This window comes from Rhinoraja longicauda, chromosome 8 (assembly GCF_053455715.1).
Source record: "Rhinoraja longicauda isolate Sanriku21f chromosome 8, sRhiLon1.1, whole genome shotgun sequence".
Lineage (NCBI taxonomy): Eukaryota > Metazoa > Chordata > Chondrichthyes > Rajiformes > Arhynchobatidae > Rhinoraja > Rhinoraja longicauda.
In genome coordinates this window covers 45,251,558-45,266,033 of record NC_135960.1, presented here as the reverse complement: position 1 = coordinate 45,266,033, position 14,476 = coordinate 45,251,558, and the positions used below count along the sequence as shown (strand labels likewise).

General features: G+C 44.8%; 1 protein-coding gene across 1 annotated transcript in view; it reads right to left on the bottom strand.

Moving 5' to 3' along the window:
* Nucleotides 1-14,476, bottom strand: part of LOC144596277 (adenylate cyclase type 10-like) — a 71,167-nt gene that overhangs the window by 21,770 nt on the left and 34,921 nt on the right. Inside the window, exons 18-24 of the mRNA XM_078404500.1 lie at nucleotides 12,556-12,695; nucleotides 9,555-9,860; nucleotides 7,019-7,333; nucleotides 6,070-6,174; nucleotides 3,418-3,454; nucleotides 2,275-2,491; nucleotides 1,317-1,457 (exon numbers count right to left, since the gene is read on the bottom strand). Of these exons, the coding sequence (XP_078260626.1) occupies nucleotides 1,317-1,457; nucleotides 2,275-2,491; nucleotides 3,418-3,454; nucleotides 6,070-6,174; nucleotides 7,019-7,333; nucleotides 9,555-9,860; nucleotides 12,556-12,695 (1,261 nt within the window). The remainder of the gene's footprint in view (nucleotides 1-1,316; nucleotides 1,458-2,274; nucleotides 2,492-3,417; nucleotides 3,455-6,069; nucleotides 6,175-7,018; nucleotides 7,334-9,554; nucleotides 9,861-12,555; nucleotides 12,696-14,476) is intronic.

Below are 14,476 nucleotides of genomic sequence, written 5' to 3'. Positions count from 1 at the left end.
TGTTTCGGGTTGAGACCCTTCTTCATACTGTCAGGGGAGAGGGAAATTAGAGATATGAAAAGGTACAAAGAACAAATGAATGAACGGTATGAAAAGGAGAAATCAAAGCCAGCCACGATGATCAAAGAAAATGGTCCATTGTTGGCTGTGGAGAAGGTGATAACGAGAGATGCGAACAGTGAAACTAAGCAGGACGACAGTGAAACTGGTATGATGACTGGAATGGGGGAGGGACAGAGAGCGAGGGGATGCAAGGATTACATGAAGTTAGAGAAATAAATACTTATACCGCTGGGTTGTAAGCTGCACAAGCAAAATATGAGGTGCTGTTCCTCCAATTTGCATTTGGCCTCACTCTGACAGTGGAGGAGTCCCAGGACAGAAAGGCCAATGTGGGAATGAGAAGGAGAGTTAAAGTGTTTGGCACTGGGAGATCGCGTAGGCCAAGGTGGACTGAGCAAAGATGTTTGGCGAAACATTGAGTCCATTTACACCTCACGCTGCATTGCAAGACCAACAGCATCATCAAGGGCGAGTCGCACTCCGGCCATGCCCTTTTCTCCCCTCTCCCATCAGGCAAGAGGTAGAGAAGTGTGAAAACGCACACCTTCAGATTCAGGGACAGTTTCTTCCCAGCTGTTATCAGGCAACTGAACCATCCTACCAACAACTAGAAAGCAGTCCTGAGCTACCATCTACCTCATTGGAGACCCTCAATGCTTTAACTGGACTTTATCTTGCACTAAACATTATTCATTTTATTCCCTTTATCATGTATCTGTACACTGTGGATGGATTGATGGTAATCATGTATAGTCTTCCAACTGACTGGTTAGCAAGCAATAACACGTGACAATAAACTAAGCTAAACTAAATATGCTGGAATCTTGGTGGGTCAGACAGCATCTGTTGAGAGTCTCGAAAGGCATTTTGGGTCGGGACCCTTCATCAGACTGATGGAGTCGGGGGGAGGGGGTGGTGGAGGGAGAAAGGTGGAAGAGAAAGATGGGAGACAGGGCAAAGCCTGGTAAGTGATAGGTGGATAGAGGTGAGGGGGAGGGAGTGTTTGACTGACAGATGGGTGGAGTAAGTGACAAAGGCTGGTGGGGAAAAGGAGACAAAAAGGATGTCAGATAAGGGGAAAGAAGAGGAGTGAAATGTAAAGCTGGAGGGATGGATATGGTTGGAATAGAAGAGAGAGGATAAAACGGAGAGATGAGACTCTGGGATGGGAGATTAGAGTGTGGCGGAGGGGAAAGGGGAGGGTTTATTTAATTAGGTTAGCCAAGCTGAGACAGGGAATTGGTTTCTCTTACCTCTCCTTTGAGGATAAATACACAGGCTCGTTCGAAGGCAAGGATTTTAACATTCTTTGAGGTGTCGGCATATTCAAAAGCTGGTTTGCCTTTGTGAATTAAATTCAACATATTTTCTGCTTCCGTTAGATAAGACAGAGCCTGTCGAGAAAACATGGACAAATCCAGTGTTAGAAGCCAGTTGATCTAGACAGCTACATGGATAAGAAAGGTTTTGAGGGATATGGGCCAAACGTAGGCAGGTAAGACTAGTGTTTTGTTGCCTTAACTCTAATCAGATATTTAAGAATAATATAACATATAAAATCATGAGGGAAATAGATAGGGTGGATGCACAAAGTCTTTTACCCAGGGTAAGGGAATCAAGAACCAGAGGACATAGGTTTAAGGTGAGAGAGAAAATATTGAATAGGAACCAGAGGGACAACTTTTGTACACAAAAGGTGGTAGGTGTATTGAATGAGCTTTCAGAGGAGGTAGATGGGGCAGGTACTATTGCAACATTTAAGTAACATTTTGATAGGAACTTGGATAAGTTTAGAGGGATATGGGCCAAACACAGGGGACTAGTGTGGGACTAGTGTAGATGGGGCACTTTGGTCGGCATGGGTAAGTTGGGCCAAAGTGCCTCTTTCCATGCTGTTTGACTCCATGAATCTATGATCACATGTTTCAATTACACATGTTTAATGCAGCTTTGTCTGATATAATTTTGATTTTTATGAAGACATAATGAACTGCAGATGCTGGAGTCTTTACTTGGACTTTACTGGACTTTATCTTCCACTAAACGTTATATCCTTTATCCTTTATCTGTGCATTGTGGAAGGTTTGATTGTAATCATGTAGAGTCTTTTCTTTCTCTGGACAGCAGGCAAACAAAAGCTTTACACAGTACCTTAGTACACGTCACAAAAATAAACTGGACTAAAATGAATGCCAGATGATGTAAACGCACCATCAGGTTATTGGATACGTGCAACGCTGCAGCAGCAGTTTCCAACAGATAAAAAAATGTCTTTGCCACATTTCCAGTTCCCATCCAGTGGCGAACGAGAGGACAATAAACAGACTCCAATATTGGTTTACAATCACAACTCTTGCCAAACAGGTATGTGTATTCTTCACAATCTTTGAGCAATTTGTCTATCCTTTCAATAAATTCAGAGTCGTCGCTGTAAGGAAACATATTGACCGTTAATAGGATGGCACAGTGGCGCAGCAGGTAGAGTTGCCGCCTCACAATGCCAGAGACCTGGGTTCGATCCTGACTACGGGAGCTGATGGTGGGTGGAGTTTGAACGGTGGAAACGTTCTCCCTGTGACTGTGCGGGTTTTCTCCAGGTGCTCTGGTTTCCTCGCACATTCCAAAGCCGTGCAGGTTTGTGGGTTAAATGGCTTCGGTATTGTAAATGGTCTTGAGTGTAGGATAGTGCTAGTGTACAGGTGATAGCTGTCTGTCTGTGTGGAGTTTGCACGTTTTCCCTGTGAACGCGTTGGTTTACTCTGGGCGCTCCTGTTTCCTTCCACATCCCAGGACGTGCGGGCTTGTGGGTTGATAGGCCTTTGTAAAATTGTCCTTAGTGTGGAGGGTGTAGATGAGAAAGTGGGATAACATTGAACGAGTGTGAAGGGGTGATCAATGGTCTCGGTGGGCCGAAAGGCCGGTTTCCACGCTGTACCTCTAAACTAAACTAAACTAAATTATTGATTCTTCGAATGATTACATTCTTAGGGCAGCATGGTAGTACAGTGGTGGAGTTGCTGTCTTCAGCGTCAGTGACCGGGTACGATCCCAACTATGGGTGCTGTCTGTACGGAGTTTGTACGTTCTCCCCGTAACCGCATGGGCTTTTCCTGGGTGCTCTGGTTTTCTCTCACATTCCAAAGATGTGTGGGTTTGTATGTTAATTGGCTTTGGTAAAGATTGTACATTGTCCCTAGTGTGTATGGGAGTGCTAATGTACGGGGTGATCGCTGGTCGATGTGGACTCGTTGGGTTGAATGGCCTGTTTCCGTGCTGTATCTATAAACTAAACTAAACTACACTAAACAAAAAGTAGCTGCTAAAATTGTAAACGTTTTAAACATTTTCTTTTACCTTCCGGCTGGTACATGCATGCTTGTGATCACAGGACCTGAAAGATAAAGAATAATTTGCTGTAATACTGTACTAAAGAGACAAGTTACTTCAAATCAACTATACAGAAATCAAATAGGTTGGCACAGTGGCACAGCTGGTAGTGCCTCTGCCTCACAGTGCCAGAGACCTGAGTTTGATCTAGATCTCAGGTGCAGTCTGTGTGTGGAGTTTGCATGTTCTCCGTGTCCGTGTGGGTTTCCTTTGGGTGCTCCAGTTTCCTCCCACATCACAAAGACGTGCAGCCTTGTAACTTTTTGTAATTTTACAGGCTTCTGTAAAATTGCCCTTAGTGTGTGGGGATTGGATGAGAAAGTGGGATAATGTAGAACTAGTGTGAATGGGTCGGTGTGGGACCGTGGGCAGAAGGGCCTATTTCCATGCTGCAGCTCTAAACTAACCTAAATAGCATGGTAAAGTACTTTTTTGGACTTAGTACCTGGCTTCTGAATGGTCCTTTCATAAGCTAGGGTACTATCCAATTCACCTCAACCCCATTATGGACATTGGACTTTGTCTGTGGAACTGGCGCGCTACAATGCTGATAAATACAGGGGATGGACGTAGGTTTATAGTGAGAGGGGAAACATTTAATAGGAACCTGAGAGGCAACTTTTTTTATACCATGAGGGGCGGGGGGTGGGGGGGGGGTGCGGGTTGGTGGGGAGGGGGTTAATAGGTCACCTAAAATTGGAGAATTCAATCTTAATATTGTTAGGTTGTAAGCTACTCTTAAAAGAGCGTAGTTTAAGATTGGTTGTAAGAGAGAGAAGAACGATAGAAGCATTTTACAAGTGTTAGCCCTATGCTTCTGAAGCTAAAGACACATGGTGGAAGAAAGGTAGACAGAGGAACACAAAAGGGCACAATTAGATCATATTAGACTCATACAGCGCGTAAAAAGGCCGTTCAGTTCAACTTGCCTATGCTGACCAGGATGCCCCATCTAAGCCAGTTCCATTTGCCCACGTTTGGCCCACATACCTTTAAATATTTCCTTTCCATGTACCTGTCCAAATGTTTTTTAAATGTTGTTATAGTACCTGCCTGCCTTAACTACTTCCTCTGGCAGCTTGCTCCATATACCCACCATCCTCGGTGTGAAAACAATTGCCCGTAACAGGCATAGGTTTAAGTTTAGTATTGTCACATGTATCAAGGTTTGTTTTGCATGGTCTGCAAACAGATCAGATAATACTATACATAAACACAATCAAGCCAAACTCCAGTACATTTGGTAGAGCAAATTGGAAGACGGAGTGCAGAATATAGTTCTCAGCATTGTAGCGCATCAGTTCCAGAGACAAAGTCCAATGACCGCAATGAAGTAGGGGTGAATTGGGCAGTATGCTAGCTTATGGAAGGACATGCCTGATAACAAGGGGAAGGAGCTGTTCTTGAGTCTAGTTGTGCATATTTTCAAGCTTCTGTATCTTCTGCCGGATGGGAGCGGGGAGAAGAAGCAATGACTGGGGTGGGACAAGTCTTTGATTATGTTGACTGCTTTTCTAAGGCCGCGTGAAGTGTAGATGGAGTCAATAGTGGGAAATCTGGTCTGTGTGATGGACTGGGCTGTATCCACAAATCCCTACAAGTTCTTATCAGGCCTGTTAAGTTAAATAAACATTTATAAACAAAACTATTCAAATGCCATCTTTGAGAGATTTAAGTACCTTCTACACGTCCGAATAATGCTGAGTTACTAATAGCGAGAGAAACATTACTGACAACTAAATGAAAACGAATAATTGTGACTTTGGTAAATTTTTACAGAGAAACACATTCTCACTTGTTTTGGAACCAATAATTTCAAATATGATTTATGCCAATAAAGTACGTTTGGACTGACTTGCATTTGGATATAATTCACAACAGTCTCACCTATCATGCTTTTAAACTTTACTTTACTTTAGAATTTATAGGCCCTTCAGCCCACTGAGTCTGCACTGACCAGCGATCACCCTGTACACTAGCACTATCCTATACACTAAGGACAATTTACAGAAGCCAATTAACCTACAAACCCACATGTCTTTGGAGTGTGGGAGGAAGCCGGATCACCCGGAGAAAATCCACATAGTCACGGGGAGAACTTTCTGTACAAGCTCCGTACAGATAACACCTGTAGTCGGGATTGGGGTGGGACCTCAATGAAACTTAAAGAATAATGAAAGGCTTGGAGAGGATGTTTCCACTAGTGGGAGAGTCTAGGACCAGAGGCCATAGCATCAGAATAAAAGGATGTACCTTTAGAAAGGAGATGAGGAGGAATTTCTTTAGTCAGAGGGTGGTGAATCTGTGGAATTCATTGCAACAAATGGCTGTGGAGGCCATCAATGAATATATTTATATTGACAGATTCTTGATTAGTACGAGTGTTAGGGGTTATGGGGGGGGGGGGGGGGGGGAGGCAGGAGAATAGGTCTGCGAGGGAAAGATAGATCAGGCATGATTGATGGTGGAATAGACTTGATGGGCTGAATAGCTTAATTCTGCTCCTATAACTTAGGGATTTCTGGAGCTGGTGTTCGAAGGCAGTGACTCTACCGCTGTGCCACTGAGCTGCACCCAGTGCCATTTAGGTCATTTGAACTTGCGATTTTTATTCGTTACCTTGTTCAATATATTTGATGGGACTAATCGAGGATTGGCTGGTTGACGTATCTATTGGATAAGCGCTGGATGACAGACTTGGATTTCCGAGCCTTGATGGAAGATCTAAAGAATGAAATGACTTTGAGACAACATGTCATGAAAAATAAGACTTTAAAAGCAAAGAAATGTAAAAATCCAATGGAAATCATAAACAAACATGGAACTGTACAGTAGAAACAAAGAACTGCAGATGCTGGTTTATACCAAATATAGACACGAAGTGCTAGAGTAACTCAGTGGGTCAGGTAGCATCTCTGGAGAAAAAGGATAGGTGACGTTTTGGGTTAAGACCCTTCTTCTCCAGTCTGGAGAATGGTCTGAACCTGAAAAGTCACCTATCCATGTTCTCCAGAAATGCTGCCTGACCCACTGAGTTACTCCAGCAATTGGGGTACATATAGGATCTCTAGTTGTACTGCACTTGTGTGTTGGTCCACTGTAGACTGACGATTCTCTCCTCAAATGGACACACCAGAAATTGTAGCTGGCAAGAGTGTTTTATTGTCATATGCATTGACAATGGAACAATCAACCTCTTACTTGCAGCAGCTTAATAGTCCCGTAAATGCAATAACAAAAAGATTTAAAAAAATAATTACAAAAATCAATAAATTAATAACCGTAGTACTAGTACAAAAAAAACAAAGTCCATAGTGCAACCAATGGCACAGCCCATGGAAGATCACAATTACTGAGGTTAGTGTTGTGCAGTGTTCAAGAGCCTGATGGTTGCAGGAAAGAAGCTTTGTAGTTTAGTTTAGTTTATTTTATAGATATGTATCATCTTATCTAACTGCAACATGACCTCCCAACTTTTATACTAAATACATCAAAGAATTTTGTGACCGTAGCATATAGAAGACACAGTTTCTCTCCACCTATGATTTTTTGCATGGTGGTTGATTACCTTCCTCGCTGCCTTTATCTGTGGAATAGCCACCTACATTGGCGTGGCTCATGGTGGTGTACAATTCCCTGCGCCTCTGTATGGTGCTCTCGCTCTCTGTAACGCCAAACTTTACCATGGTCCGGTGATCGTAAATGAAGTCACCGTCTCCACAAGTACGGCACCTGCGAGCTGCGTTCTCCAGGAACCTGGTGCACTTCAGGTGTAGGGACCTCTTCTGCTCCTTTAGCCACAGATCGTTGGCTGTTTCGTGCACAAGGGCAATACAGAAGCGCATCACTTTACACTTCAAAACCAACGCTTTGTCTCGTATGTCTGAAAGGAGAAACATCCATTGTTAAAACCCATCGCTTATTAGCGGCATCTACGCAGCAATTTTGGCCTGTCCACCTCCCTTTTAAAAGCATTTCTTTACTCTGGAATTAATTTGTGTTTATATTCCTAATTCTATTTTTTTAGTGCAGTTTAGTTCAGTTTAGTTTAAAGTTTAGGGCGGCAGAGTGGTGCAGCGGTAGAATTGCTGCCTTACAATGCCAGAGACCCAGGTTCAATCCTGACTTTGGCTGCAGTCTGTACGGAGTTTTTACGTTCTCCCTGTGACCGCATGGGTTTCCTCTGGGTGATCTGGTTTCCTCCCACACTCCAAAGATGTGCAGGTTTGTAAGTTAATTGGCTTACAATTAGAGATACAGCGAGGAAACAGGCCCTTCGGCCCACCGAGTCCGCGCCGCCCAGCGATCCCCGCACATTAACACTATCCTACATACACTAGGGACAATTTTTACATTTTACCCAGCCAATTAACCTACACACCTGTACGTCTTTGGAGTGTGGGAGGAAACCGAAGATCTCGGAGAAAACCCACACAGGTCACGGGGAGAACGTACAAACTCCGTACAGATGGCGCCCATAGTCAGGATCGAACCTGAGTCTCCGGCACTGCATTCGCTGTAAGGCAGCAACTCTACCGCTGCGCCACCGTGCCGCATGCCCGCGCCATCTGTAAATTGCCCTTAGTGTATAGGATAGTGCTAGTGTACAGGGTGATTGCTGGTCGCCGCGGATTCGGTGGGCTGAAGGGCCTGTTTCCACACTGTATCTATAAATTCTAAAGTAAAGTTTAAAAGCATGATAGGTGAGAATGTTGTGAATTATTATCCAAATGCAAGTCAGTCCAAATGTACTTTCTTCGCAGTTTGCACATTCTTCCTGTGACCGAGTGGGTTTCCTCCAGGTGATCCGGTTTCCTCCCACATATGCAGGTTTGTAGGTTAATTGGCTTCTGTAAATTATCCCAAGAGTGTACAGGTGATCACTGGTCGGATTGAACGGTAGGCTGAAGGACCTGTTTCCACGTTGTATCTCTAAATGAAACTAAGCTAAGCTAATGAAACTAAGCTCACCGATCACCCTGTACGCAAGTTCTATCGGACACTCTAGGGACAATTTACAATTTACCAAAGTCAATTAACCTACAAACCTGCACATCTTTGGAGTGTGGGAGGAAACCGGAGCACCCGGAGAAAACCCATGCGGTTACGGGGAGAAGTTGCAATCTCCTCAAGCACCCATGATCAGGATCGAACCAGCTGTAAAACATCAATTCTACCACTGCGGCACCGTGCCATCCATTTTTAAAATTACATAGCACTGGTGCAGATAGATACTATATTCTATCCAACTATGTCCTTGCATCAGCTCGATCAAGCCAAAAGAGGGGAAACTATGGGCCTGTTTGACTGACTTCAGTGGTTGGTAAGATTTTAGAGTCCATTGTTAAGGATGAGGTTTCTGAGTAATAAGCACATGATAAATAGGCCGGAGTCAGCATGGTTTTGTGAAGGGGAGATTTTGCCTGACAAATCTGTTAGAATTCTTCAAGGAAGTAAATAGCAGGATAGACATAGGAGATTCGGTAGGTGTGTACTGTATTTTCTGAATGCCTTTGATAAGATGCTGCACGTGAGGCTGAGGTCTGATGAGAGCCCAAGGTATTAGAGGGAGGATACTAGCATGGATAGCAGGTTGGCTGGATGGCAGAAGACAAAGAGTGGGAATAGAGGGGCTTTTTCTGGTTGGTTGCCGGTGACGAGTGGTGTTCCACATGGGTCGGTGCTGGGGCCGCTGCTCTTCATGTTGTATATCAATGATTTGGATGGGGGAATTGATAGCTTTGTGGCCAAGTTTGCAGATGATAGGAACATAGGTGGAGGGGCAGGTAGTCTAGTGGAAGCAGGGAGTTTGCAGAAGGACTAGTGTAGATGGGGCACAAAATGCTGGAATAACTCAGACAGCATCTTTGGAGAAAAGAGAATAGGTGACATTTTGGGTCGGAACCCATCCTTAAACACTTCCTATAGATGGGACATATTGGTCAGTATGGATGAGTTGGGACAAATGGCCAGTTTTCGTGCTGTATGACAATGACGCTAATGGTTTGGCCGACATATGCAGACGAGGGCAGATGGTTGTTTCCGGACACTGGAAAAGAGGTTTCCCAACAGATATGACCATTTACGATGCTCCCAGAGTTTACCTCTTTCATCATCGTCCTCGTGTAGATGTTCATCGGAGTCTCCGATGTGGGCACAGAAGCACTGGAGGAGATGGGTCTCCTCACTCGCATCCATGGGAGCACTAAAGCCGCTGTCATTCCTCGATGCACATTCGAATGTCCGAGACTTCACCAGGGATATAAGGGACTGATTCAGCTTTTGCTCAGCGCCTTCAGGTAAGATGTACCGAAGCATTTTGGTGGTGAAAGTGTGCCCAATGATTGAGGCACACTTGACAACAACCTGTTCTGTGGTGTTCATCCTATCAAGTTGAGCTAAGGCTATACCTGTAACGCAACAAAAATATATTTTGGTGTTATGAAATTGTGGTATAATTCGTTAAATAAACGGATCATACAACAGGCCCTTTGCCCAACTCGCCCATGCCGACCAAAATGCCCCATCTACCCTAGCCCACCTGCCTGCATTTTCCTAGATCCCTCTAAACTTAATCCATCCATGTAATTGTCCAAATACATCTTAAAGTGGCAACTGAACCATCCGATCATCAACTAGGGAACATCCTGACCTCTCTTCTACCTCAGACTATCTTTAATCAGACTTTACCTTACGCTAAACATTATTCGCTTCATCCTGTATCTGTACACTATGGGCGGATTGATTGTAATCATGCATAGTCTTTCCGCTGTCTGGATAGCATGCACCAAAAAAGCTTTTCACTGTACTTTGGTACACATGACAATAATAAACTGAATTAAACTAAACAATTTCTTTTAAATGTTGTTATTGTACCTGACTCAAGGACTCAAAGATAGACACAAAATGTTGGCGTAACTCAGCAGGACAGGCAGCATCTCTGGAGAGAAGGAATGGGTGACGTTTCGGGTTGAGATGGGTGTCACCCATTCCTTCTTCAGATGGGTGTCACCCATTCCTTCTCTCCAGAGATGCTGTCCAGCTGACTTACTCCAGCATTTTGTGTCTATCGTCAGTTTGAACCAGCATCTGCAGTTCCTTCCTCCACATATGACTCAACTACTCTTTTAGAAGCTTTTTTCCTACTAACTCACTACCCTCTGTGTGAAAAAGGTGCACCACAGGTTCCTATTAATTCTTTCCCCTCTCACCCTAAACCTACGTCCCTCTGGTTCTTGACTCCCCCACTCTTCATTTCTGTATTCATTGCAGCTAAATGGCTCCATCATAATTTATAGGCATTACAGAAGGTTAACAGATATGGCATCATGCTGGGCTGCAGGGCCTGTTCCTGTGCTGTACTGTTCTATGTTCCATGTAAGTGTGAATGTACTAGCATTTTCAAACTAACATTTTGATTGATTGAAAATAGACCCACAGTGCTGGAGAAACTCAGCGGGTCAGGCAGCATTTCTGGAGGGAAAGGAGGGGTGGCATTTTGGGTTGGGCCCTTTCTTCAGACTCAATTGAATTGATTGAAACGTACAGCATGGAAACAGGCCTTTGGTCCACCCAGTCATCGGAAAGAAAGTACAGGAGTCTGAAAACCATGACCACCAGGTTCAAAAATAGTTTCTTCCCAACAACAATCAGGCTATTGAAGACTACACAAAACAAACTGATGAACTATGGACTGTTTTTGGTTGCACTAAGGACTTTGGCCATTTCATTTCTCTCATATTACAACATAGAACATGATGCCAAGACCATCTCTTATGTACCTTCGCGTAATCCATATGCCTCCATGACCTGCATATCTATGAGCCTATTCAAAAATCTCTTAAATTCCAGGCACTCACCACCCTCTGTATAAAGAAGTTGTCCCACACATCACATTTAAACATTGCCCTTCTCACCTTAAAGCTTCGCCATCTCGTATTTGATTTTTCCATCCTGGGAAAAGGGTTCTGACTGTCTGAACTATCTTTGCCTCACATCATTTTCTATATTTCTATCGAGTCGCCCCTCAACCTCCAGCGTTCCAGAGAAAACAATCCAAGTCTGCCCAACCTCTCCCTGTAGCTAACACCTCCTAAACCAGGCATAATTCTAGTAAACCTCTTCTGCAGCATTTCCAAAGCCTCCACATCCTTCCTGCAAGGGACCGACCAGAACTGCATGCAATACTCCAAATGCAGCCTAATCAAAGTCCTATAAAGCAGGGAGTTATGGACTTTGATCCCAGGATTCGTCTGTACCACAATGCTGTTAACGGATATGCCATTAATTGTATACACTCCCCTTCCATTTGACCTTCCAAAGTGCGTATATATCTGTAATTTGTAAATTGTCCCTAGTGTGTAGGATAGTGCTTGCTGGTCAGTGCACACTCGGTAGGGCCTTGGGCCATCACCCGTTCACACTAGTTCTATGTTATCTCACTTTCTCATCCACTGCCTACACATAAGGGTCCATTTACAAAAGCCAGTTCACCTACAAACCTGCATGTCTTTGAAATGTGAGAGGAAACTGGATACTCGGGGAAAACCCACGCGGTCACAGGGAGAACGTGCAAACATTACACGGACAGCACCCAGAGTCAGTATCGAACCGGGGTCTCCAGCGCTGTGAGGCAGCAACTCTACCGCTGCGCCAATGTGCTGGCCTTTTCCAATCAGCTTCAGCCCAACTCGTACATGCCAATGAAGGTGCCCCATCTCCAGTGGCACAGTGAAGCAGCGGTAGAGTTGCTGCCTTACAGACCCGGATTTGATCCTGACCACAGGTGCTCTCTGTATGGAGTTTGTAAGTTCTCTGTGTAACCATGTAAGTTTTCTCCGGGATCTCTGGTATCCTCCCACTCTCCAAAGGTGTCCAGGTTTGTAGGCTGATTGGCTTAGTAAAATTGTAAATTGTCCCAAATGTGTGTAGGAAAGTGCGTGAATCACTGTTTGGCATGGGCTCAATGGGCCGAAGGGCCTGTTTCCGCATTATCTCGAAACTAAATTAAATCTACACTAGTCCCATCTGCCCGCGTTTGGCCCATGGCCCTCCAAACCTTTCCTGTCCATGTACTCGAGAGGTAGCTGTTGCCCATAGACTCACCTTTCAGTGTAAGTGGAATAGTGATTTCCTGTAGGTTCACGGTTTCTCCGATACTGCACACAAACTGCTGGTTGTCGGCCTTTGTGTTCTGATCCAGCGCTATCACCTTTCGGCACTTTTGCGCCTCCCCCCCCGAAAAACTTAATAATTTGTCTTTAAAATGAGAGAAATAAAATGTAAATGAAACATTTGCAAAAATTCTGACGTTAAAGTATGGAGTGGAAATACCAGGAGGTAACTATGTACAGTATATTTGATCACAGACTCATACAGCAGAGGCACAGGCCCTTCGGCCCAACTTGATTTATTACTGACCGATATATTTGAAATGAAGGATTACTTGAAATAAACAAAATTGATTTGGAGTCAAGGAGTCACAGTATGGAAATAGGCCCTTCAGCCCAACCCGTCCATGCCAGCAAGAATGTTCCAGCTACACTAGTCCCACCTGCCCATGTTTGGTCCACATCCCTCTAAACCTTTCCTATCCATGTACCTGTCCAACTGTCTTTTTTATGTTATTGTTGTACCTGCCTCAACTACTCCCTCTGGCAGCACATTACATGCACCCACCACCTTCTGTGTAAAAAAAGTCACCCCCCAGGTTCCCATTAAATCTTTCTCCCCCTCGCCTTGAACCTATGGCTCTTGATTCCCCTACTCTGGGTAAAATACTCTGTGGGATTTAGGGATTTACCCCAAATATTCCCTTCATGATCTTACACACCTCTATAAGATCACCCCTCAACCTCTTGCGCTCAAAGAAATAAAGTTGTAGCCTGCCCAACCTCTCCCTTTAGCTCAGGCCCTCGAGTCCTGGCAGTTGTGCTGAGGATGTTGACAGGACTTGAGGATCTGGGCTATCGGGAGATGTTGGGCAGGTGTGAGGGGAAAGATTTAATAGGAACTTGAGCGGCAACATTTCCCAGAATGTAGTGGGTATATGAAACAGGCTGCCAGAGGAGGTAGTTGAGGCAGATACTATAACGACATTTAAGCCATTTGGACAGGTACATGGTTAGGAAAGGTTTAGAGAGATATGGTTAAACACAGGCAGGTGGGACTAGCCTAGATGGGCCATCTTGGCCAGCATGAACAGATTGAGCAAAAGGGCCTACTTTTGTGCTGAATGACTCTATGACTACACCGATGAGCCAAAACATTATGACCACCTGCCTAATATGCTGTTGGCCCTCCGTGTGCTGCCAAAACTGCGCCGACCCGCTGAGGCATGGACTTTACTAAACCCCTGAAGGTGTCCTGTGGTATCTGGCACCAAAACATTAGCAGCAGATCCTTCAAGTCCTGTAAATTGCGAGGTGGAGCCGCCATGGATCAGACTTGTCGATCCAGCACAACCCACGGATGCTCAATCGGATTGAGATCTGCAGAATTTGGAGTCTAGAGCAACACCGTGAACACTTCATCATGTTCCTCAAACCATTCCCAAATGATGTGTGCAGTCTGGCAGGGCACATTATCCTGCTGAAAGAGGCCACTGCCATCAGGGAATACCATTGCCATGAAGGGGTGTACCTGGTCTGCAACAATGTTTAGGTAGGTGACATGTGTCAAATTGACGTCCACGTGAATGGCCGGACCCAGGGTTTCCCAGCAGAACATTGCCCAGAGCATCACACTCCACACTCCCTCCACTGGCTTGTTGTCTTCCCACAGTGCATCCTGGTGCCATCACTTCCCCAGGTAAACAGCGCACACGTACACGACCATCCACGTGATCTGAAAGAAAACGGGACTCATCGGACCAGGCGACCTTCTTCCACTGCTCCAAAGTCCAGTTCCGATGCTCGCCAATGTAGGTGCTTTTGACGGTGGACCCCTAGGGGTCAACATGGGCACTCTGACCGGTCTGCAGCTATGCAGCCCCATACGTAGCAGGGTGCGATGCACTGTGTGTTAT